The following is a 27,791-nucleotide window of genomic DNA, read 5'->3' as shown; positions in this document are numbered from 1 at the left end:
ATTTATTAGAGAAGAAGAAATGCAACTGCCAGGAATCAGAGAGCAGTGTCGACATCATTTTTAAGCAGGCTTGTTGCAAAACAAGGCAACAATTTTAAGTATTTACAAGCACCTCACCCAATATTCAAACACTTTTCAATCATTGAAAAGGCTATATTAAAATTGAAGTATTTTTAAGGATTTTAAGCACTCCTACAAACCCCGGTTATTGAAACCTATGAGTCCAATCAGTTATCATAACTTACTTTGTAAGGCTCCCCAAAAAGGTTGAATCCAGTTGAGAACAGGTCTTCATCTTGTTGGACCTCCTGGGTCCTCCTTTCCCATTCTCTCCTTTTGAGGGCGCTTCGCTCCGACTCCAGATGGCTACAAGCAAAAAAACAAAACAAATAAAAAAAAAACTAGTGAGCAAACGATCTTCGGGCTGAAACAACCGTCTCTTTATGTGTGACGTGCGGACAATATCGAGCTCCGGCGATGGCGAATAAAAGTGAGACATCAAATCCACAATCCTCTCGCCGCTCATTTCAGACCCCCCAAAACAAAGATATAACAGATAGAAATCACTTGATACTCTTAATTTCCGCAAAGCAAGCTGTAGTAAATTAAAGTTATTGTTATAACGTTGCTGGACATTGAAGTGCTCACAGGTAATTAACGGTTGCATAGATTATGATGGTTTGGTCCTAATTATGTTTTGAATTGTGTCATTTATATCAAGGTACTTAATTTGAGTAGGTTTATGTTGAGAGCGCAGCAGAACAGCAACAACATATATTTATTTTCTTGCCAATCTTGTCTGAATAATTCATTAACAAGAAGCCTCTTCATATAAAATACGCTCATGGGAATGTTCTTGTCACAGGATTTAGTCAATTATGGCTGACAGTTTTCATATCTTAAAGCCCGACCCTCCTGATGTCCATGGCTCAAACAAGATTTTCAAACAATAGGGTTAAGTTGAACCCCCTAAAAATTTATTTCCACGATGTTCAAGGCAGCCTTTGAATAGAAATCATGCGGTAAAATGCAATGTGCTGTGAGATTGCCTAATTTTATCTTTGCAAAAAAGCATCCCATTGTTTATTAGCTTTGCTTTTGCGAGTAACAGTAACATTCATCCATACCAATAGGTGGCAGCATATTACTATTTGTGCCTTTTTCTTTTCATAAACTACATTTATAAACTCAGGTATTACAAAAATAATGATATAAATTACAATGTAGAAATATTGCACTTAATTTTAAAATAAACTGAACATAATCAAAACAAATTTTGCTCCACTGGCAGATATCTTTTGCATTTTTTTTAAACAAGAAAAATGATAAACCAAAACTTGAAAAACAGTTAAAAGTTACATTGGTATTATTAAGTGGTAAAAACAAAAAAACAAAAAGCAAAACTTGATTTGTTAAAAAACAATTTGGATTTGAATATTATTTAAAATATATGAACTAAAAATTAATATTATTAAAATAAAATAAAAAAACGAACTGACGTGCAAATAACATATACTGAATGTTCGTAGTGTGTATTCTTTCTTGTGCTTTGTAGCACTCGTTTTGGGTTGCATAACACAATACAGTGACATCAAGTGGTCGAATATTACACAGTATCCCTTTTAAAGTATAGTAAAGTCCAAAATTAAAGATGGAAAATTAATAACATAACATATTACAGTTTACCAAGATTTTCAAACAAACGTTAACTTTGTTTGCTAAATATCGTACAAACTGCTACTCCTTAGGGTTGCCTCACTCAGCTTCTCCAGCATGTACGCAAGGTCTTTTTGAATTCTTCTCCTCATTACTTTCCAGCCAGCAAATTTAAGTCTTAAAATGTCAGCAAGATGTACAACTGTGCATTTAAGACTACAGACGTGCTTTGAAGTACGACCGGTGTCTTTAAATGCCATATTACTTTAGCAAATCCACGTTAATTAGTTCATGCTAAATGTTATTGCACTCTCTTTTCATTGCACTACTGTATATGTGTGCGATTTTTTTTTTCATTTAGGAACTTTGCACTATTATCATAAACAAGGCCAGTCTCTAAGCACGACTCTTTTTTACTGCTTTAGTTACATGTTTACTCTAGAGCAGGGGGCAGGAACTAATGGCTCGTGAGCCATTTACAACTCAAGTCAAGTCACATTTATTTGTATAGTCCCTAATTACAAGTCTCAAGTCTCTAGTTACATGTCTCAAAAGAATGCACAGGTTACAATTACACCATCCCCTGATCTTAAACCAACATTCGAGCAAGGAAAAACTTCAACATTTGAGACTACGGCTCTTTTCATGAGTGGATATGGCTCGGAGATAAAATAGAACAATGTTTCTATATAATATTCATTGTAGAGCCGATTGTCACACATGCAAAACCAAGTCAGTACAGTAAACAATAGGCTTGGTCCTGTATGGTGCATGCAAAAACATTTATATATACATATACATACACACACATATACATACATACACACACATACACACACACACACACATACACATACACACATATATATATATATATATATATATATATATATATATGTATATATATATATATATATAAATAAAACATACAATTTTAAGTATAGTTTAGAGTCAAGGTGTCACACCAAGAGACCCTGTGTTGGGTGTAAATTGCGATATGGTCCTTTATATGGAAGTTAAATAAACAATCTATGTTCATTAAGACACATTTTGATGAAAGGCCACAGAACAAGCTTTAACCCAAAACAAACGTTTTACCCAGAAGCGATAGCAAAGAATGCAGAGCAATTTGATTGGACAGAGGTGTACACAGCAGGCACTCTTTCTCCTTTGCCCAGCGCTGTCTGCACTCAAGGTAAATACATTTTTTTAAAATACCACTCCTTTCACCTTGTTTTTTAAATTATTTACTTGGACAAAAATGAGTCCTCAACACTTTTAACAAAAATCAGAAGGAAGACCAATTATAAGTGGTATATTTATATCAATATGGGCCACAGGCTATGGTATGATTATTATTTCATATTATTATTTTCATAGACTTCATCACAACATATAACATCATACACTGAAATTAAATGCACTGAAGAATTTGCTTTTACCTGGAGAGCAGCTTTGGCAGTTTTGTTGTGTTTAGTGTGGCTCTCTAAAAAAAAATCAAAAGGTTCTCGATCCCTGCTCTTGAGCGCCATGTCCAACCTCCTTGCATACAATATTTCGCAACGTTGATATCAATGCAATTCCATTCAAATCAATTCAGATTATGAACTTGTGATTGCAAAAATGCCCATTTAATTTTGTCTGTGCTTTGTATATACAGTAATTAAAATATATTCAATTTTCTCCCCTTTTTGGGAATAACTGTTCAAATAAACTCATTCAATGAATTTATTGAATTATTTTCCAAAAGGAGCTGTATGTAATTTGAACTTTATTACACGCGGCCACCACCTCTGGCTTTGTTTTCATTGCAGTCTCTGTCAAGCTTATTCATGTTGTACTTGAAACCAGAAAATTACAGCTAAACTGGGATGTTGGACAGGGATATTAAGCCCTAAAATACATGTTACAAGGGATTTGTATTGTAATAATGCAACAAGGAGACTGGATTGCCCAACCAACCGTGCATTCATCCAGTAAATTAGGGCTACTTGTGGATATGTTCGGACAACTTGCAGGATTTATATGAGTTACAAGGACAGTTGGAACTAAGTACCGGCATTTAATGGATATCTCCTCTTCAAGTATAAGGTCCTTGCTATTCTTGTTTTGTAATCACTTTATTTGCTTCGTCATTTCACTCAGTGCCATTTTTGCGTGCACCAAAAGTATTAATGAGCTGACTAATGTACTTATAGATGGAAACTTCTTCTCAGCATTTATCATGATTGTGAAAAGTTGTTCTTATATTTCTATATACAGAGTATAAGGTGATACACATTCTTTTTTAATAAATAATTAATTTAAAAATTAAAAATATGCATGTCTACAATATATAAACAATTGCGTCATCATTTTTTCCAGATTAATAAATCCTAATTTAGTTGTTTTCTCATTTGAAAGCACTAGTTTATTTCTCTTATATGGTCTATTCATTCCCCTGTAAATAACGCCAAGAAGTCAAACGTTCAGAGACAATTTTGTCAAGCTATTTAAATGTTAAACTTCCCCTATGCAGAATGTATCAGTTCAAGTGATATGTATGCAGGAAAATAAAAAGCAAATGGCCTAGTTTAAAATAAATCAATAAGCAAATGAGCCTCATAAATTGCTAAGAATATTACTTAACGGCAGATGGATGCTACAAGAAGAAAAAGCGGTAATCTATGTCAGTGTTTATGAAGCAGTGTGCTGGAGCAGACCTTGTCTAGCGTGCCGCAGGAAATTGCCCATTTTTATCTTTCCCAAAAAGCATGCCATTGTTCATTACCATATATTTATTCCAGTAGTCAGCCAAGTAACCAATACCTTCATCCATATAGTTAGGTCCTGCAAACTACTATTTATTGGGTTTTTACATACTAATTTTCTGCTCATGGTGTAGAAAAGGCTCATATATTTGATAACCTATTTTGTTTGATAAATCTGTTTAATGTTGAATTGTAAAAAAAAAAGTAATAAGATAAATCAAATGAAGTAAAAATAACCAGCCAACCATATGAAAAGCTGGATGTGTGAGGATGAATTTGTGCTGGTAGGCGCTCCCTCCAGATTGGCACCCCCTAGGGGTATTTGTGAATGGTATGCCAGATCCTGACAAAAATGTTGCACATAGTTAGTTTTGTTGATTTTAATTTTGCTATTCTTACTTTACCAAAAAATAATAATAATAAATACAGGAAAAAAAAGCAGTAACAAACTTTTCCCAGTTTGCACATGTGCAATGTTGTGTGTATTTTTTATCGCTTTGCATCTCTCATGCTCCCTACTTTTCCCACACGATGCATTCACCTTCGTTAGCAACCACTGACTTCCTCCATGGTAGGGACTCATAATACACTCACATTTTACCTTGTTAATATCATTGTATATATCATATTGCAGTATTTTTATGTTTAACTACTATTTGAATATGTTTTTAATGATCAGGAACATGTGTTTTATAGGTATTTAGGGTTAATGCAGATGGTTTCGGGAGGTCAGGAACGGATTAGTTGTTTTTTAATAATTTCTTATGGGGAACATTTGTTCAATAGATGAGAAGTTGTAGATACAATGTCCACCCAGAAATGAACTGATTAATCTCATATATAGGGGAGGGCACTGTAATATTTTCTATACTACTTCATTTTTGTGATAAAACGATTTAACTTGATAACAAAGTAATGAGGAGGTATAGTAAACCCAACAATTTGTAACCAAAAAAAGAGCCTAATGCATATAATTTTCTTCTCCAAAGTACCATATAGTATCAGATGGCCATTTTTATTGACTCATGTTGAAGTTTAGTGGGCTTCAAGGGAGTTATCTGCCTAATCCTGTTCCATGTTGACCACACAATGTACCTGGTGTAGCTGGCAACATCCCTTTCATGTCCCGTCACCAGTGGCCGATTGAATTTTAATCAGTTGTTCGGCAGAAGTGCTCATTCTTTGCTTATGCCTCGCCCGTGTGTGACTGCTGCTGGGTATGATTCATCAATGCTTCCTGTGTAAAACATCTGCAAGCATGTATTCAAACAAGCCGTCTGTGGAGAATAGAAACTCCACTCAAGGTTTCCTAATACAGCAATCCCTAACTGTATTGTGGTTAACTTTTTGCGGGTTTGCTACTTTGTGGATGTTCATCGTGCAATGTGTTCTGCAGTCTGATTGGTTAAACGGTCTCCTCGCCTCTTTTCTGCTTGTGTCTGCCTGCGCGTCAATAACATTGGGGTCTGAGTTGGACACATACGTAAGACAGCTTGACAAACCTACATTATGTATGCTCAAATCTTGTTCAACTTCACGCTTCTCTAAAAGTAATGGATGTCAAAAAAAAACTCTAGACCCGGGGTCAGCAACCTTTTTGGTGTGGAGTGCCAATTTCAAATTTCCCCGCAAATCAGTGTGCCACACCAAGATTAATGCCTCACACAACATTTTTTTAATATCCAACAGAGCTGTAATTTTACACCAGTCCAAATATACAACATGGATATACATTTTAATCGTATAACTCAGTGTTTTTTAACCCTTTTTGAACCAAAGTACGCTTTGATTTATAAAAAATTCCGAGGCACACGGTCCATCGAAAATGTTTGAAAATGAAGTTATGTAAAATATTTAACTGTACTACCTCATAAGCAGATAATTAGAACATAAAAAAAAGAAAATAATACTTAAAATAAAAAAGAATGATTTGCTTTATGTTTCTATTTTTTACAGTGCAATCTTAAACCGCTTTGTTAAACAAATTAAGTTATTAAATGTACTGTGCTACCTCAATAGCAGATAATTGTACATAGAAAGTATATAAAAATCTACGGCCACCTACTGATATGGATGACTATTACAGTTCCTTGTCTGAAGATTGCAAAAATACTGAATAATGGCCTGATTTTTGGGTTTTTAAGGTCTGATGAATAAAAGTATAACACAGTATTCAATAAACGAATAGATAAATAAAGTAATGAATACATAAATAAAGGTTTCTTTCGCGGGACCTTTTTGGAATGCAACCCTCACGAAAAACGGGGGATTATTATATCATGTTTTTTCAAGCTGACAATTTACTATGCATGAACCTTTTGCAGACTGCCAAAAAATCCACAAGCGGCTTAGGAATTGAAAGTGCGTAAAGAAACACACGCCTCGTGCTCGCCTGTGGCCCGTTGACCCAGGAAAGGGTGTCTTTTTTGCCCGCACGCAAAGGAAACCGAGGACCTAATTAGCCATCAAAACAATTAAAAGAGACGTTCTCTTTTCCTGCCCTGGACCGCTCCTCCGACATTTAATCTCCGGGTAAGAAGCGAGTGGGAGGCAGGAAGAGAAAAAAGGAGAACCATGGGGGGAAGAGGGGGTCGTAGAGGCCCATGGGAGGGGGGGTAGAAAAACACTTACAGGGTAACCGACTGCTTCTTAAAAAGGAAAGAAAATAACAGAATGATGAAAGACTGAGTAGACGCAAGAGGATGGGGGAGTGGGGTGAGACGAAAAAGCAACCGAGAGCAAAGGGAATTCCAGGAAAATGATTGACAGTTGTGTGTGAAGGCGACAAGCGGGTTCATCGTCTGTCTGTACATACTGATAAGTGATGGTTCACTACGTCAGGTGACACAAATATCAAGTGTGAACCCCAACACAAGGGATCTGTTCATCTCCACAATAATAGTAACCGGTGAAGATTTGCACAAAATCAGTCACAGTAATTCGGCAAAGTATAAACAAAACAAAACAGTTCAATTTTATGCATTGACTTCTAACACAGTGAACCCTTTTTTATTGAGGAGGTCACGTTTTAAACAGAACCTGTATAGGGCGAAATCAGTGAAGTATAAATGTTTATTATTATTTTTTACAATCAGTATACATTTAAATACTATTTTTAACATTAAAACCAAATAGCAACCCCCATTTTACAGGTCTTTATATTGTACCTGTGAACATTTATTTATCTATCAGCAATACCCACTTTTTAAGGACTAATTAGCCAATCAGAATGCAAAACATAATGCGACAAAAAGAAAGCAACAAGACAGTGAAAGGGGAGCCGCATTATATCAAGAGAATATTGTAATTTTACAGCCGAGTATGAGGAGTCAGCTGAGGAAGGCCACTATCGAGACACTTGACACCTGTCTAAAATAAAATACTGCAAGCAATTCCAAGCATTCAATTTTTGAAAAAACTAAAAAGAGAGATTACCTTTCAGTTTAAAGGGGCATTGTGTGGTAAACAAAAAAAAAACTTTCATTCATTACCAACAAATACTTTTTATAAATACTCATAGGTTGAGAATTCTGCATTTCTTTTACATAAAGGAGGTGACAATTATTCACGGTACTGCTTGTTGAATCAACATTGGGATGGGACAGGATTTGGGTATGACTGGAAAATGGTATACAAAAATGGGTATCCATATCTTATTGATTTTTTTTTTAATAAGGCATGGCACTCCGGGATAAACACGTAATAAAGACTTAAGAGGAAAAGATATATTTTTTTTAAATTCTGGATAAATGAGCAAAAATCTTTACAGGGTAATGCTCTGAGTTTTGCCTAAATTTTAATAACAATGCAATGAAAAATATTACAATAACATTTAGCAGCAGCATAGTTCCAATATAAGTCAATACATAAGACTGTGTGAAGACCCATTTTTCTATCTATACGCCTTCATATTCATATATATTTTTTCACAGTCGTTTGTGCTTGTTTAGGGTGGTGATGTCCCTGGGGAAAACTGTCCCAGGGCCAATTAATACTTCTTCTGAGGGACCTGTAGCGCCTGCCAAAGGGCAGCAGGTTAAAGAGGTGGAGGCTGGTGTGAAGTTACACAAGACTTTAGCGTTTTCAGAGCGAAGTCTCCGGACCGGAACATAGGGGGAAATTAGATCTGAAAGATATGAGGGGGCAAGTCCTTGCATAATTTTGTATACTATCAACAGAACATTGAAATCATATCTTAAGCTAACAGGGAGCCAATGCAGGTTAGCTAAAATTGGGGTACATTTGTGAGGAAAACCAATTTCAAGACTCCTAATCTTACGATTCTCAAACAATACCTGTGACATACTAGTTCACTTTGGTGTATTGCATCTTTAACAATTGTGAAAATGCCTTGACACGTATTGGCTATGTTCAAAGAGACTCAATTTCTCTCCAGGCCACATTACAGATCACTGTTCCTTTCCACTTGACACTATTTAAGTGCATGAGGTCATTCATCGTCATTAGGCAGAACTCTCTGTCAAAACTTTGGGCTTTTATTTTCACCATAACTTTCATTATATTATTTGTTCCATCCTTGGTTTTGGTAATATTATCATAATGACAAGCTGAAATCCTAAAGTTACAGCTGGGAATATAAAACCCTGAAAAGGGGTTTATGTTTGCACCATTAAATAGAAAACAAGTATGTGAAGTCACTTTGTCTTTGTTTATGCAAGTCTGTTTTCAGTGTAGTTTTTTATTTTGTTTTTTGTAGTTAAAGGACTATGTTATCCTTTCCAACGCTGTTGAGAAACATGTAAAACAATGAAGAAAAAATGATAATTTCCACAAAAAATATTGTGACACTTTTATTGCTCCTATTATAGTTTCACAGACAAAAGTACAACTAACTCATCATTTGTTTTGCTCTCTTAATGATTTTTTAACTAAAACTAACATTGCAATTTTCTCAACATGTTTCTTTTTTTCTTTTGGTTGTTTTTTTGCCTAAGCACACAATTTTTGTTTTTTGATCAATCCGGTATTCAATCACTGAAATTAGAATTACAACTGTCTTTATTGTCATTGATATTAATGTTGTGAAACATTGTATGCAACAAGATAATACATGGCACTCCAGAGACTTTGAAGATAAAAAAAAGGATAAATGACTACCAGGGTGTATAAGCCAAAATAAATAACAACATAGTGCTTAGAAAAATCTGCCTAAGTTATGATAATAGCAATGCATTAAGGAATAGTGCATTGTAACAATAGTCCAATAAGTGCAATAACATTTAGCAGCACCAATTAAAAACATCAACACATTGATACCCTGCAAATTATGGAGGACTAATCCTGCCTTGTGTAGAAATACATGCATGAATAGATAAATAACGATATTTATATGCAGGGCGCCATGGCGGATGGGTGGTCAGTGTGCAGCCCCATGGTGCAGAAGTTCAGGGTTCGAGTCCAGATACTGCAGCCCCCTCGTGTGGTTTGCATGTTCTCCCTCTACCTGGGTTTCCTTCATGCACTCCAGTTTTCTCCCATATTCCAAAAAAATGCATGTCAGGTTAATTGGCCGGTTCAAATTGTCCCAAGGTGTGATTGAGCAAGTGATTTGTCTGTCTCTGTGTGCCCTGCGACTGAACCAGTTCAGGGTGTCCCTTGCCCATTGCCCAAAGACAGCTGGGATGGGCTCCAGCACCGCCGCAACCCTCCTGGTAAGTAGTATTTTTTTGTGACAAAACACATGACAAAATAAATGACAGAATACACCAAGAAATGCACAACAAAATACAAAATAAATTACAACATATACAACAAATACAACAGGGCGTGTCCCCGCAGCTGTTTGGCAACCAGTTTCAGGTGTCCCCTGCCCACTCCCCGAAGATGGCTGGGAAGGGCTTCGGCACCCCCCGTGACCCTATCAAGGATTAGCGGTGCAGAAAATTGATAAATGGACAACAGAACACTATAGAAATATAAAATAAATATAGAAACAAACAAATGGCTAAGTAAATGACAAAATGCACTAATCCATGTATAAACAGAATTATCTAATATATGTATGTGATAATTGATTAATTTGTATGTTCATTTACGTAAATGAAACATTTTTCTCTGTATTTATTTTTACATTGATTTCTACACGTACATACTCACCAACACTGCCACTTTATGAGTAAGACTGTCGCTTTTCTTCCCTTAAAAAAGCCTATTGATTTTTTTCCCAAATGTAACGCTATTTCAGATTTAAGCAACAACAAAAGATCTTGACTCGAAGACTTGTATTTTAGTCTATTGCTGCTTTAAACGGCTCCGGTGATCGCATTCGATTTTCACTTTGGTAAAAATTAGCCACTTCCAGTTTCAAACAAGCGCATGTTGTTTGTTTTTTGTTTTATATTCTAGAGCTGGATTGTATTTTGCGCGTAAAAATAGAGTGTAGGATCAAATCTAACCCTTTTATGTCAAATGGTTAACATTCAAGTTTTGAAAACTTTAGTTCAAATAAATATGATTTATAGAGAAATTACATATTTCTAAATTCTAGTAAACAGGCGTCTTGTTTATGTATGTATGTATGTATGTATGTATGTATGTATGTATGTATGTATGTATGTATGTATGTATGTATGTATGTATGTATGTATGTATGTATGTATGTATGTATGTATGTGTTTATTTTTTCTATTTATTTCTTTATTTCTTTATTTATCTATTTATGTAATTTGCTGTATTTATCTATTTACTGTACTTTTATGAATTGAATCATGGCAGCTTTCTTGTTAGTTTAGTGGGTGCTGCATGTGTATTTGTGTGTCTGTGTCCTGAAGTAACGCTGATAGCCAGAGTAAGCTTTGGGAATTTAATCTCAACAGAGCTATGCTGGTCTCCCCTGATAACTATTGGCACACACTCTTTTCATTCACTCACACACAAACACACAAATGCACTTTGACAACCTCAGCCTTATTGCCTTGTCTTGCACATTCACGGCCCATTTTCAGGCGTTTTAACCAACAACATTGGGCCTGTAAAATGTAAGGCCATTAAGTCAGATTGCAGTTTTAAAAGAGTCCAATTCCAATGAAGTTAGACCGTTTGAAACATAAGTAATAACAGAATACTGTTGAATGCTCGCTTGATGTGCAACTCATGGTGCTCAACAGTCCGGGATCTCACTTGTTTATAATGCACCACAAATTTTAATGGAAGCCAGACTTGGGCTGCTAGCACGTCGGGTTAGCACTTGCATTCTTTGACTACAAAGCCACACTGTTGTGGCTTGGCTATGTCTTGCAGAAACAAACGGGAGTGTCGCCTCAAAAAGCACTGCCGTGATGGCAGAATTAAACGTGGCTCCAAAACCTTTTAAAACTGTTCAGAACTAATGACACCTTAGAAATTCCCAAGTTACCCCAACAATGGGGACGACACACCGCCCTAATATGAATAACACTAGTTTTTGAAATGATAACAATTTATATGTTTTATGAGTTCCAAAAACATAAAGCCACGTCGACTTATCTGACCGTAGTGCCTGTTTCCACTTTATTGTCAACAAGGTCAGTGAAGCAGCCGAGATTGTGGGTGTTGTTAAATAGAGATTAGACATTTCATGACATAATTGAATACTTTTCTCTATTGTTTCCCATGCAACATCCAATGTAGCCTGGTCATCCTTAAAAGCAGATTGTTGTAATTGTAAATGGTCTGCATTTATACAGCGCTTTTCAGGTCAATGAAAATCTCCCAAAGCGCTTTAAATGTGCTTCATACTTTTCCCTTTTACACACTGACTAACCGATAGCAGTGTCAGCCATATCTGCTATCGGGGGCATTAGGGTTTCAGTGACTTGCTCAAGGACACTTCGACATATAACACGGAGGAGCCGGGAATTGAACCTGTGACCTCTTGATCCCAGGAAGAGCACCTGACCTCCTGAGCTAATGCCACCACAACAAAGTGCAGCTCTTTGAGATTATATACGTAAATATATCAATATAGGCTATACATATTATGTGACCTGACCTGAGTTGACTTCATACTTAATGCAATGATTATATTATGCCTTTTCATGTATCAATAGGTATTCAAAATAAGACAATATAAATATAACAGTACGCTAATATCACAATCATAATATGGCTTCCCATATCATGATTGTGATATTAAATACATATATTTTTTTTTAATTGCCCATAATTAAAATTCACAATGCAGTAATGACAAAAAATAGCTAATTGATAAGTTTATAGTTTAGTAGACACTCAAAATAAGGCGAGAAGACATTGATGATTTTTTAGGAGAACAGGAGAAAAGGTCAGGACTGTAATAAAATTGTCAATATGTGAAAATTCCAATCCGTTACAAAGATCCCCCTCTGAGCCCTCTTTTTAATAAATCACCCGGGTTACAAGAAGCAGATCCACCCTAAAGGGTGTGGATATAAAAGAACAGCAACATTATAAACCAATAGTGACAATAATGTCAACATAATAGTCAAAATAACTATCAACCCTGGCATCCGATGCAAACTCCTTTGCAGGTGTCCATTATTAAAAACGGAAACAAGCAGCATAAGTGTATTACTATTAAATAGCAATATGACACACATCATCTTATATTAAGATATTGGCAAAGTGGCACAAGTAATAATGTATTTTTGAAGAGTTATAGAAAGAAATAGCTTGATCGTTAATTTGAGTTAAATGAATATTGTGAGAAACAGCACTGCAGCGCAGTGGTTAGCGCTTGTGCGGCACAGTTCGGAAGTCATGGGATCAATCCTTCCTGTGTGGAGTTTGCATGTTCTCCCCGTGCTTGTGTGGGTTTCCCCCGGGCACTCCGGTTTCAAAACATTCCAAAAACATGCATGTCAGGTTAATTGTCCGGTGCAAATTGTTCCTAGGTGTGAATGAGCGAGAGACATCCGTCTCTGTGTGCCCTGCGACTGGCTTGCAACCAATTCAGGGTGTTCCCTGCCCACTGCCCGAAGATAGCTGAGATTGGCTCCAGCACCCCCGCGACTCTACTGAGGATAAGTGGTGCAGATAATGGATGGGTGAATGAATATTGTGAGTTTATTTTTACTATGTGTGATATTAGCCAACTAGATGCCCCTATTAGAGGAGCCTGAAAAAGAGTGCTACAAAGTACAAGGTGTAGTAAGAACTACAAAGACTCAGAGTGACCAAACTGCACCATTTTATTCTCATTTATTTGCCCAACCTTTTCATGTTATTTATTTTATTAGCAGCAAGATTTGAGCTCTCTGTATATGAGGCTGGTGTAAAATAGATGCAAATTCATTGACCTACAAGTATTCATAAAAGTCATGTTTATATGATAAATCATGTACTGTATATTTTGCTTATTATTATTAAATATTGTTTTTATAAAAATTAAATTATTTTCTACCAGTAGGAGTTCCAAAATAATACATAATATAGTTTGGACAACTTGATAACAAGACTGAGTATGTAATAACAAAGAGTTTTATACCGGCTCAAAGAACTCTACATTTTGCACTTATTGTAATCCAAAGTGATGATTATGTAATTCTGTTACAAATGTTATACACTTACGATATGTATTAGTGCAAGTACTGATCAGACAAAATAAGTAGCTAAATCGGAAAATATTACATGCAATAGGAATTGAGCCCGGATTGTGGCGGGGGGGGGGGGGGGGGGTTTAAGGGTTATTGATCTATCTTCGTTATTCATTGTCCATTATCCGTTATCGGTCAGTTCATAATACGCTACAAAGCCTAGGAGCCGGGACACTTACTCTCAGCCAAAAGGCCAAGCTAAGGTCCTAGCCCTAAAGCCTTGCTGCGATCATTGCGAATGCACCGTTCCCGGAGGTACTGCTATACCGGGCCGATGCGTGGAGTGGACAGAGCAAGCTCATATTCCATCTCCGAAATGCAAAAATCAAAGATAGTGACTTCATAGGTGCGAACAACAAAATCTAACCATTGGAGATACACTTTGCATATGAAATTGTAATTGTTTTTTCTTATTATAACACTGTTTTCACTCAAGGTGCCGGGAACAAATGTTGAAGAATGGAGAAAGTCGTCCTGAAATAAACGCAAAAGAGTACGGTGAGGGGAAACAACTGTTTGATGTATCTGATCATGAATTTGACTTTGCGTTTTTTTTATATCTTTTCTCCATTCCCTAACATTCATTACAGGCATCACAAAAATTGTGTGATAATGAGATCAAATCTAATGCATTTTTAGAGGTTTTGTGTACCAGTGTTGGTTTACTGGTTAGGGTTCAGTGCTCTTAACACTGCGACCTGGGTTTTTTATTTTGGTCATTGATGTTTTTCAATTAATCATTTATTGAACAGATACAGTAGTTTACCATAACACCTTGTCTAGTAACGCACATGAACAAATACTGTATACATTTGCAATCTTATCCACCAGTATTTCAATATAAATCAGGTGACCAGGTTTTCTAATTATTGGCCAATTTTTAGGGTTTTTAGTTTTTAGGGGTGCCTTACACTGTAGTCCGCAAGATATAGTACCTGTAAAATTGGTCTCAGATTTGTTGCCATTTCTCTTTAAAATTATTTGAAAATAGGTCAAGTTTGTATTTAACACTTGGCAGTCTCAGCATTGAATGTATAAGCTCCGAGACAGAAGCTGCACAAAAACATCACTTGGAAGTGTGTTCCGACGTTATTCAGAAACTGCACATGTCACCAAGAGTGTGCTGGTCCACATCACTGAGCACTCATGCAGTATTTGTGTCTTTTGGGGAGAACTGTCAGAACAGTTCAAGGCAACTACTTGAAATACGTTTCAACTCATTTAAAGCCATCCAGAAACTCGGAGCAAAGTTGTTGTTTTTTCTTCTTTTGTGCCATCTGAGCTCAATGAGCCTTTGCACAGATATGGCGTAGTTACCGTATTAAAGTGTTCCTCTGGAGATGAAACGCTGCTCTAGTAAATATATCAGCCTTTATCCTCAAATTCAAAATTATGATTTGTTAATACGTACTTTATAATTTAGCAAAATGAGTCGGTTTATTGGCTGATTTTGAAGCAAAACAGTCACTACAGCGAACAGTGACAGCGTTGCTTGCTTGAATGGGAGAAAAAAAAACGGGCAAATGGAGGCTTTTATGTTTAAATGCTTCCCACAGACGTGATGAGCTCTTTCCAGGGCAGATTGGATGATATGACACAGTTGGAGAGGCACAGGTGTTAGCCAAGCCATTAAAAGAGACTACTTTCCATTCAGGCTTCCCAATGGAGTCAACAGAGCCTGCAGCAATGGGATGCAATGCAGGCTTTTGGTCGGACACATGTTTTTTTACGAACATGAATTATGACACTATAAAACTAACAATAAACATTTTGGGGTATTCATCCTGACGTTGTGAACAGAAATCGCTAATAGTAATAGTCGATGATGAAATCAATTGTCAACTATTGTTGCCTGACACGCCAGGGCGGCTGGGTGGTAGGCGCGCAGCTCTGCGGTTTAGTTTCAGTGTTCAAGTGCAGCTATTGCAGCCTTCCCGTGTGGAGTTTGCTTGTTCTCCCCGTGCCTGCGTGGGCTTCCTCCGGGCACTCCTGTTACCTCCCACATTACAAAAACATGCATGTCAGGTTAGTTGGCCGGTCCAAATTTTCCCTAGGTGTGAATGAGTGAGTGCCTCTGTGTGTGTCTCTGTGTGCCCTGTGACTGGCTGGCAACCAGTTCAGGGTGTCCCCTGCCCACAGCCCAAGGACAGCTGGAATGGGCTCCAGCACCCCAGTGACCCTACTGAGAATAAGCAGTGCAGATAATGGATGGATGGATGTTGCCAGACACGTTTTACCAAGAGAAATAGGCATCACTTCATGAATGTAATCTCTTCGGAGAGTCACACATGTGCAATAGCCAATAGTGATTCTGTCTCTAGCAGTAAGTAAGTAGTAGTTTATTGTTGTTGGTTTTTTTTGTATTTTCTATTACTTGTGAATGGATGACTGGATGCACCAAACAATGTTTTGTGTTTTTTTGACAATGACAATACATTTTCTGATTATCTAAAATAAACAAATATAATGACAGGGTTACTCCGATACTAAATATGCTAATACAAGACAAAATAACAATAAATAAATAAAAGTACTGCATTTTGATTAGGATAAATTAACAATGTAACCTTGTAAAAGAATCGCTTGTAATGACCACATAGTTTCAAGCAAAAGCAAAATGTTTTCTTTCACATAGCGGACAAGATATGCTCTGTTTTAGTTTACATTCAAATAACAGTAAGAATCCAATATTTTTTAATTTATCAAAAAAAATCTCTTGTGTCCAAATTTATGTTTTACTTGTTTGAAGTGGGTTTGCCACACCTCTTGAAAATATTCAGATTTACTAGGCTAAGTAAAACAAAACAAAACAAAACAGTGGTCAAATAGCATTACATGCAAAATATAAAAAGAAGACACTCAAATTTTGTAAATGTCTCTGAATGTATCAGTAGCGCACAACACGCTCACGTAAGCAGTCCTACCAAACTGCAGGCTTGTGCCAATTCAACAAATTGAGTGCTACAGTTAAGGAGAAATAAAATACAGACAAAAAGAAAAGTGCTTTTACCTGCAAATGCAATCTGTGTAATCTGTGCAACAGATACCGCTCATGTACGTCTTGTATAAACCTATTCTCTCTCTGTCTCTCTTGTGTCAGTGATTGGAAACCATGTAATAGTCTATTGGGCGGCAGTAGCTCAGGAGGTAGAGCGATCGTTTTAGGATTAAGGGATCCCAGTTCGAATCCCGGCTTGTCCGTGTTACATGCCGAAGTGTCCTTGGGTAAGACACTGAACCCCCAATACCCCCAATAAGCAGGTTAGCGCCTTACATGGCTGCACAGATCACGGCCGCTATTGGGAAATGTGAAGCACAATGTAAAGCGCTTTGGGAAGTCATTGACTTGAAAAGCGCTATATAAATGCAGATCATTTCATTTCATATTGGTGCATTATGTATAAATATGTTTTTAGATATGATTCGAATCCAGCAAAGTAATCCTTAAGTTAACTAGATGTACCTGTAATTTGATAATATCATTCTTTCTGTAACGGAATACAATTACATTTTTTAAAATCCCAATTACATAATACCCTTACATTCAGTAGGTTTTTAGTAAAGCAGTTTTAGGGGTTGCTTATCTAAAAGTATTTATGAGTACTTTGTTTTGGTTTTGCTGGTCATCTTGTTTTTGGAAAAAAAGGGGGAATATATTTTATTATTTCTGCTTTACACTGCACAATCCTTAAACTGGATACATTTGAGAAGTGGACATATTTTCTTTATTTGGGTCACAGTTTGTTACTAGGGTGGGCCGGTAGGTCCAGAAGTCACTCTGGTTGAAAACCAGACCTCCAAATAAACTTTAATTTATGCTGTATTATTGCTATGTGTTCTTTTTTTCTTGTTTAAAACATTTGCTCTATCTCAAAGTTCAAGCGGCAATCTCACCGACTTTTTAAAGTTGGTGGTCAGAAAAGTCAGACGTGTCGCATTAGTGAGCGCTTTGAGGCAAAGCAGTAACATCATGACCTCATCACTGCTTTTTTACATCCGTTAATTTGGAACCGCTGAAACCCAAACCTTCAACATAGGCTTGCAGAAACACTTTCATTTACCATCATCACCTTTTACCACAAGTTTATTTCGTAACTAAGAAGAGGCCACAGACTAGCTTGCTTCCCAACCAAAATCTCTTTCATAATCCTGTGAATAAAACCGCATGTTGGTGCAGTGTCTCTAATAGTGTTGGGACACATGCATCACAAAAGAACGTAATTTTCACAGTAACGAGTACTGTAGCGCACTATTAATTATGTTTTGTGACTTTGCTGACTTTAATACATAGTGCATAACTCCATTTTTCTTCTATTTCCCAAATGCTAATCATTATATGTATAAATTATGTATTCTGATGGCTAAATACTCCAGCATCATTCACATCTTCACATACAAACCACAATCTGTCAATAACAACCTCTGGGGGGCGTGCATGTTTATATTTATCAACAAGGTACAACTAAATACAATTATTTACCAGGACACTAAATTTCTCCTCATGTAGAAATTCTCCCTACCATATATACTGACATCCAAGCCACATTTACATCTATAAAATAGAATACCCAAATCAGGGGGTCAGTTTAAATGCACATATTTGGTTGTGTGTCGCCATATTTGAAATATTTGGGGGGTGACTTCATAAGGAACTGTCATGATTGGCTCCCTGTCACTATTTAAACACACTCCTTTCTGTCACCCGTTGTCAGTCCGTCTGCGAACCTCAGTGAATACCAGGCAAGCCTTTATGACCCTGGCCCCCACCTGTCCCGTTTTTGCTCCCGTCTGTCTCTGGCTACGACCCGTGTTGATCTTGACCACGTTTTTGCTCTCCAGTCTCTGTTTTTCCGTCCCGGACACCGCCATCGCTCGCCACGGAAGTCCCACTTCCGCGTTCAGAGCGACCTGCTTCCTGCGCCCAACGATCACCGGATCGTCAGTGCAACCCTTTCCTTTCTTACAATAAAACTGTGAGAAATGTAACACAATTAGGTCCTGTTTCCGTTCTGGTCCTGACAGGAACAACAAACCAATGGAGAATCAATGGATCACATGTGGGCACAAAATTTATAGTAAAGTGCTGTTTGGTATTTTTATTTGTAAAATTATTTTTTCAATACGTCATGCCGAAGGAAAATGTCTTGGACAGTACCCAGAAATCGAGAAAGAGATGTTCGAGTGGTTTGTAGCCCAGAAACAAAATGGAATCTGGGAGGTAACTGAATTGCTTTTTAGATTATGTAACTAGTAAACAAACTAATTACTGTTTGCACCCAACACTGGTCTATAAATCTTAAAATGAATCGGACACATATTACACATTTATTTGCACTGCAACAATTTATTTTCCAAGTTCAGATAAAAATACTCCAAAATGGTTGTTGAAAATAAGAAGAAAAAAAAGAGTTCACTGGTCCACTATTCTCCAAACCATCAAATCGCTAGTGAGTAGCGGTCGACACAACACTCACTTCAGGAGGTAATCGTTATGATTCATACGCGACAAGGCAGAGCCCTGACAGAACACAAGGTCACATATTACAAGGTCAAATCGCTGAGAGGGAAGTCCTGACGCGTTTGTCAGCTTTCTTGTCCATCTCTTTCTGGTGTCACGGCAACATATGTGCAGTGGCCTTGTGAAATAGCGAATAAGCACAAGCACAGTACTTCGACCATCTTCACCTCTCTTTATATTTTGCCCTCGTGCAAGTCTCGGGTGAGATAGAGCAAGTACCAGGTGACTGTGGGGTAAATGTTGGAATCCAAACCTATCTAAAGGCCCGGTCACACAGCCTTTCACGGGCGTATCGAGGCTGAATCACGGCCAGAAATTTCTGCTCGTGAAGCAGACGCTGTTGGACGCTTTGAGATCGCGATACAGACGCGATACAGCAGTGCTTTACACGCGGTAAGAAATTCACACGCGGTTGGCCACGCGAAAAAGTTTTGCGCTGCTCAAAAATTTAGACCAGAGGTAACCGCGGGCGGCACACGTGGTACACACGAGGTGAAGACGCGGTACGAACATGCTAGGACGTGCTACGGCCGCGGCCAAGACGTGGTTACACGCGGGTAGGACGCGAAATTTTAGCGGGTAATCGCGGTTGGAGCACGGTCATAGCACGTTTGTTCTGCGCCTGTATCGCGGTGTTATCACGTGCATTAGCGTGTGTACCGCGTGTAAGCACGGTCAAACGCGATGCAGCCGCGGTTACCCGGGATAAGGACGCGGAACAGTCGCCGGCGTCTGTTTCGCGGGCATACCACGGGTTAACAGCGGGTTTAGCCAATTTTCCACCGCGTCTGCTTCACGGGCAGAAATTTCTTGCCGTGATTCAGCCTCGATACGCCCGTGAAAGACTGTGTGACCAGGCCTTTCGGATCATTTAGTCCTCGGTGAGCAATAAGTACAGTTTGAGTACGCAAAGGGAAGTCAGAGTACCTGCATTACACATAAAGACCAAGCTCCATGCTAGAGACGAACGTTTCGACCGTGAGCATTTCTACCTAATAAAGACTCTTTGAGATGAAACTTGAATTAGTTTCAATGTTCTTTTCAATGTCCTGAAAAGGAAAATTTTCCAACCATAAAGACTTTATTGGATGAATATTTTTCCCAACTCTCACCTTTTTTAACATTCATATTCCAACACAATAGCACGGCATGGCGGCTGGGTGGTTAGTGCGCAGCCCCACAATGCAGAGGTTCAGGGTTCAAGTCCAGCTCCGTGTGGAATTTGCATCTTTTCCCTGTCTCTGTATGTCCTGCGTCTGACTGGCAACCAGTTCAGGGAGTCCCCTGCCCACGGCTCAAAGATAGCTGGGAGGGTCTCAAGCACCCCCTGCAACCCTACTGAGGATAAGAGGTTCAGAAGATGGATGGATGGATTTCAACAAAACAAGGACTTCTTTCAGGCCAGGGGCGTCAGTCAAGCGAATGGAAGGGCCAAGCAAAAAAAAATTAAGCTACAGGGGCAGGGCTGGGTTTATTTTTATTTCTTTGATGACATAAAGTGTCCAATGAGCCTAATTGAAATGACTGAAAAGGGAACAAATATATTCCAATACGATCAAATGAATAAAGCAATGATAAGTTTTCAAGTCAGAAAAAGAGGAATTTCCTTGATAGAAAATTCAGCATTACATGAGCTGTAAACGGAAAAAGCAGGCAACATCAGTCTATTGTTTTATAGTAAAGTACGCTAAAATGACCTAAAAAAAACAAATTGAAGCAATTTCCTAACGCTCACAAAAGCAAGGGTCTGCAGGCGATTTGCAGGATGACAGTTTGAGGCCCCAGCCTTGATATTAAAATGTAAAGTAAGATTGATTTGATATCACATGATCCTTTTTTTAGATCTTATTTTGTGTAGAAAATGTTCTTTATTACTTATTTCTGAATTACAACACATTTTTTTTCTTACTAATTTTAATACTGTTTACTTTACTTTCGTAACTTATTTTATGCTGGGAAAAAATGTATTTGAGGACATTGGAATGTTTTTAATCCGACTTTCTTTTGGAAAACTCGATTTGGTCCCAAATCACCCTGACTTTAGCTCCGACAGCTCCTAATAAATTTATGTTTGAGAATCGACTAAAAGGCTACAATAAAGTAGCGTACAGTGGATAAAATACACAATTAACCCTTTTTTATGATACAATTGTGAAACAATATAATTTCAGGGGCCAAAGAAAACCTTCTCTGAGGGCTGGATGTGGCCCCCGGCCCATGACCTTCACATGTTTTAGAGGAAACCAGGCTTATTTTCAAAGTCTTTTTAACTTTTGAAAAAGACGTTTTTCAAACTTTTTTTCAACTAAATAAAGACTTCATTTGGATCAGATGTGGGCCTTCCAGTCTTTAAGGGCCACATGTTTTGCATGATTTTGGAGGTTCATCTGCTCTAATACAAATGATTCCAATCACCAGAATCATTAATAAGCTCTTTCCAGCTTGCTGACAAGCTGATTTGTGTCACCTCAATTGAGAGGTGGGTAGTAACTAGTTACATTTACTCTATTATATTTACTTGAGTAAGTTTTTGTACAATTTGTACTTATAGGATTATTTTTAAATCACTATACTTTTACTTGAGTAGACTTGTGAAGAAGAAACGGTACTCTTACTCTGCAATATTAGGGTACATTGAACTGTATATATATATATATATATATATATATATATATATATATATATATATATATATATATATATATATATATATATATATATATATATATATATATATACATATATATATATATATATATATATATATATATATATACAGGGTTGGGTAGGGTTACTTTAACTGGATTACTTTCAATTACTTTTGGATTACTCCAATACCAAATATGCTAATAAAAGACAAAATAAATACAATTACTACATTTTGTGCAGGCTTGGGGAGTAACGGAATACATGGAACGGCAAAAATGATGTTGGCAAGCTATTTGGATTTATTTTCATTTTGTTTCTGTCGCCTTTTATGTTAGTTTTGCCGGAGATCAAAGAGATCAAAGCCAGGAGAGAAAGCTTGCCATGTGTTGTGAGTCATAATTTTGAAATAGCCATATACTAAAATACATTTGTACCCAGAAAATCAATTCAACATGTACCTAAACATCAATGACTAATAAATAATGTAGAAAATAAACATTCATATTTTGATAAAAAGCTAAAAATACAACATTTCCAACCATTTCCTGTAACTTCCAGAAGTGCTTCAATGGCAGACACTCATAAACCATTTACATATTTTGCAATCATTTACTTCTTCTACGCAATCACTGTTGTCCCTGTTTTCAACTTTTCTTTCAGCTTATCACTAGTTTTCTTGGGAAACATCATTATGGGCAGAAAAAATGAATAAAACAAATTCACTATAGGTCATTATCACCATCAACTGTTAAGGAGTGTAATTGACCCTATGTTTTTTTTTTGTTCTTCTTAGCATTATTTTGCCAAGGGAAAGGCCCATAAGTCACTTTTGGGTCCTGACCTGCCAGTCGAGAAACACTGTTTTAGATAAAACTTGGCTTATCTTCAACATCTTTTCAACGTTTTTTGTGTATAAACGGGTGTATAAACATTGACTTTTACCGTTTTAGAAGTGGCCTCTTGAGTCGGCCTTTCAACAAGCGATTCTGAACTTTTTTTTTAAAACAAATCCTTTTTCTTAATCCATTCTGCGCTCAAACCAAACGAAATGCACCTGATTGTTATAGCTTTCTCTCAAGTAGCGTAAAGCAAAGCCCTTCATACTTTGAGTCTGCGCGTTTTATTCCGCCCGCATTAAGCCGAGCGGCTCAATTAAGCCTAAAGCCAGGAATGTGCTCGCTGTGTGTGTGTTCGCGCCACGGCGGGTAAGGGGGTGTCTGCACGGCTTGTAGGAGTGCTTTGGAATGACAGGGAGGAGTGAGGAAGGATAATGAGAGGGGGAGGAAAGAGGAATAGCTGTCAGGCAGCAGACAAAAGCTTTGTTTGAAGTGTCACTTCAACGACACATTTTTGTCCGTGTGTTTTCTGGTTTTGTGTGTGCGTTCTGAAGGCATTAGACATCAGAGAGAAATATCAGCGGGCATTCCTGAACCCACAGAGATGAGGAGGATGCACCACAACGGCTATCCACAGTGAAGTACAGTAGTAGATCTTTATACGAGAAGATCTTATCTTAACACGTGAAATTTCAATATACGAATTATATTTGTAACAAAAATTTTGCTTGCAGTATAAAGGAAAACCCAGGTCATGAGCAGTCCCAGAAGCTACCCCTCGAGACCGCTCAACACTTTGGACCGCTTACAGACAGGATTGGCTCGTCCACCTAGACTATGACAGGCAACAACAAAAAAATGCGCGTTTTGTGTGTTGGTTCATTTAAAGTTACAGTAACTGTAATTTTAAGTGCAGAGTAAGTACTTACGTTTTAACAACAGTCCCTCCATCTCGTAGCTGTCAACTCGCGCCAATCACTCCTCTTATTACTCATTGTAAATCCTCCTTATTAAGCTATAATAACCCTTACAAACATATACTGGCATTTATTTACTCTTAGCAAGACTGACTATCGAGAATACCAAGACAATATATTTAATCTTTAATGGCGTTGTCCTCTACTACCAGTGACCGATAAGATCCGGATTAGAACTAAAAATGGAACGAGATCGTTTCTCTTTTTTTTTTTTAATGTTTCATGTATGAAATTGTTATGCAGACGGAACAATTTGAAATTATCAAAACAAATATAAAATACTGGGAACCCGTACAAGTTGATAAGTATGCAGATCGATCCAAATGTGGATATTAACGATACTGTAGTACTTGGATCGGGCTGATGCTATTGATGTTGGATTGATACAGTGTTCCCATTTTAACTAGAAATATAATAATATAGTGAGATTATACATACAATAAATCTTTGTATAAAATACATGTGTTTATGGTTACACTTAATTTGCACTGCTGACTTTATTTTCAAAAAAAAATAGGGAAGGTACAGTATTATAGTTGAATTGTTGCACAGTTGTTTTGCGACTATGCTCATTTTTCGGGTTTTGCTTTAATGGCGTTTGTTCAGATACAGTTGTTGTAGAAGTAGAAGTATTTTATTTTGTACTTTAGTGTATTTTGTGTCTTTTTAAAATGTTGTGCAATTTCATTTTGTTAATATCATCCTATTTATTTTATTACTCTATTTTAAATGTTTAATTACTATTTGAATGTGTTTTTAGTGATCAGGAAGATTGTTTTATAGCTATTTAGGGTTCACTCGGATGCTTTTGGGTGGATGGGAACGGACCAATTAGTTTTAAATTATTTTATATGGGGAAAATGAGCACGTTATATGAGCAGCTCAAGCTACGAGCACGATTTTTGAACAAATTAAGTTTGTACGACTAGTTACCACTGTATACTCTTTGGACTGTCTCCCTCTCTTGTAAAGATGAACAGTATCAGGAGTCTCACAAAGTGTTACACGTCACAGCAGGCGTTGTAATGAGACGCAGGGCTTCAAAGGCGTTTTTACCTTCTGGCTTTGCTTTCGTGCCTATCACACAAACGCGTGCATATGACACTGATGGATGGATAAAGAGAGCAAAAGCGAGCCCGGGAATAAGGAGGGCGGCGACACGTTTGTGGTTTTCACCTTCGCGTCACATCATAAAGGCAATGACACACAACATATCGATATGGATTATACACTCATCTGCATACAGTTTTCCAATTGTGTTTGTTTTTTTAGTACCTTTTGTTCTGCGCTAAGAAGAATTGCAGTATTTCTGAAATTCTGACACTTATTTGCAAGACCTTCTTAGAGATTTTCAAATAAATGAACTCATGAATACGTGACAACATTTTGACATTAAAAACATACTTTTTTACTGTGCACTTTATTTTCTACACACAAAATAGAATCCGTCTCCGGAATATTAAAAACAAACAATATGCTAATGCTAATTTGATTGTTTAGGTGGTATAATCACACCCAAAGACTTAGACCCTCTTCAAAATAAAGCAGCCATAGACTTAAATGCTAGTCTTTAGTCAACATTTTTTGTTGTTGTTTAAATTTGAAAAATCAGTAGATATTTTTTGGAAAGGAGTTTTTATGGGAAGAAGAGCGGTCGTCTAACACTTATGAGTGGGTGCGTAGTTTGAGTTGTCCTTAAAAAGTTTAAAATAAATATGTTCTCTATTAAGTATTTGTTAACAATGCCCAACTTAGTTTAAAGATCCTTTACATATATTTTTCACTGCGCTTATCTGCATTTATTTTACTTATACCCTCTGCGTTCCAGCCACGGAGCACATCACGCAGGTATTTTTTTTTAATTCTAGGATGAAAATGGTGAAAAAAAGAAAAGGACTGTTTAAAATACATTACAAATGCCAATCCAAACCCCCCAAAAATATGAATTAAGAAGAGTTTATTCGAGCACGTCTAAGAGAGGCACGTACGTGGACGCGCTAAAAAAGCAGCGTGATAGAGGCTGCAATGATGATTTTAGCCAGAAGTCAGCAGCTAGAATATTTTGAACTTAGGGACATGATCTTTAAAGCAGAAGTGTTGGTGAATATTTGAACTTATTGTTCAATTTTGCAACACTGAATACCTTCATTCAGATCAAACTAAAAAAACTTTGTTTATTCAGATTTTTTTTTCTTGTTTAAAAAAATAGCCATATTGAAAAACAGCACCGAGGTTTATTAAAACTCTTTCACTTCATAAGATCCTTGTTTTCGTTCTATTGTTTCAAATATTCTTACCAGGACGGTGTTGATCAAAGGAAGTAGTCCATTCCTTAAGATACCTTCTGGTTTTGCAAACTAGCAATCTACTAGTTACCTTTTTCTTTTTGGAAGCTGACTCTGTCCATTGTTCAATATAGGTGGTTGGCATACAGCCCCACGGTGCAGAGGTTTAGGGTTCAAGTCAAGCTACCGCAGCCTCCCTGTGTGAAGTTTGCATGTTCTTCTCTTGCCTAGGTGGGTTTCCTCCGGGCACTCCAGTTTCCTCCCAAAACAAAAACATGCATGTCAAATTGTCCCGATGTGTGAATAAGCGAGTGAGTTGTCTGTCTCTGGGTGCCCTGTGACTGGTTGGCAACCAGTTCAGGGTGTCCCCTGCCCACTGCCCGAAGATGGCTGAGATGGGCTCCAGCACCCCCACGGCCCCTACTGATGATAAGCGGTGCAGTTAATGGATGGATGTAAAATCCCCTGAAGTTTATTTAGATGATACTTGCCTGCTGCTGTTAATCCCATATAAACTGGCAAACCAAGGAAGACCACATGCATGCCTGACCCACATGCTACACTCCCCTCCCCTATTCTTTTGTGCCTTTTTTCTCCGGAATGCTGAGTTGATAAAGAGGGAGTATGGTATGCTGCGACAGCTGCTTTTCACCTCTGCTGGTTCCCTGACTACTTGAGTAAGCCACGAGTCAAAAACATGTAAGAACGGCCAAAGTTCTATAAAGTTTTTTACTGAAGAGCAAAAATACGCACATACACACAGCCCCTCACACGAACTAAATCAACTCCAAAATAAAAAATAAAAAATAAATGAAAAAAGAAGCAATGATGCTATGAAAAATGATAACAGATAAGATATACTGAGATACCCCCCAAAAAATTAATTGGAAATAAAAATTTAAAAATTTGTTTTAAAACAAATTCAACACCAGTAATAATGGAAAACAGATGTGCACACAAATGTTAGTGTTAGTAAGCAATGGACAAAGAAAAAATAAGTTAAATAAAATAAAATATTTGTATTTTATAGTCGGAAAATAAATCTTATGTTCAATGAAAATCATATTTATTTCTGAGTACAATGATATTGAAATATTTTAGCCAAAATCCATATAGAATACATCCATTATCTCCACCGCTTATCCTCAGTAGGGTTGCGGGGGTGCTGGAGCCCATGCTAGATATCTTCGGGCAGTGGGCAGGGGAAATATAAAATAATAAAATACAGTGACATTCCATTGGTTGACAAGTATGAACATTTTTTTCTGTTCCTATTTAGACTCAAACATTATTTTTTTATTATTAATATTAATGTATTTCACTTATTCACAAGTGGGTATTGACCAAAAATTCAGCAGAATTAAAATCAGATTTTTGCATCTACTACTCTTTTTAGTTCATGCAAAGGTCTCACTTTCTAAATATATGATTTGGTGAATTTCCAAATTTGGATCATATTTGTTGAACATATTTGACACAGTGTTCGGGGAAAGGGACTTATAGGCTAGAAAGGGGTCATATTCAATCAGAAGTGTTAAATATAATATA

General features: G+C 37.2%; 1 protein-coding gene and 1 pseudogene across 1 annotated transcript in view; both read right to left on the bottom strand.

The window, feature by feature from the left end:
- The window catches only part of aff2 (ALF transcription elongation factor 2), a 233,952-nt gene that overhangs the window by 135,126 nt on the left and 71,035 nt on the right, over positions 1-27,791 (bottom strand). The window contains exon 2 of the mRNA XM_088344502.1: positions 246-366. Within this exon, the coding sequence (XP_088200628.1) occupies positions 246-366 (121 nt within the window). The remainder of the gene's footprint in view (positions 1-245; positions 367-27,791) is intronic.
- On the bottom strand, positions 14,212-14,357 carry LOC148359288 (U2 spliceosomal RNA; annotated as a pseudogene).

The sequence above is a fragment of the Urocampus carinirostris genome, chromosome 9 (assembly GCF_059441175.1).
Source record: "Urocampus carinirostris isolate Australia breed hairy pipefish chromosome 9, RoL_Ucar_1.0, whole genome shotgun sequence".
In the NCBI taxonomy this organism is placed as follows: Eukaryota; Metazoa; Chordata; class Actinopteri; order Syngnathiformes; family Syngnathidae; genus Urocampus; species Urocampus carinirostris.
This window is presented reverse-complemented; position numbering and strand designations above follow the sequence as displayed.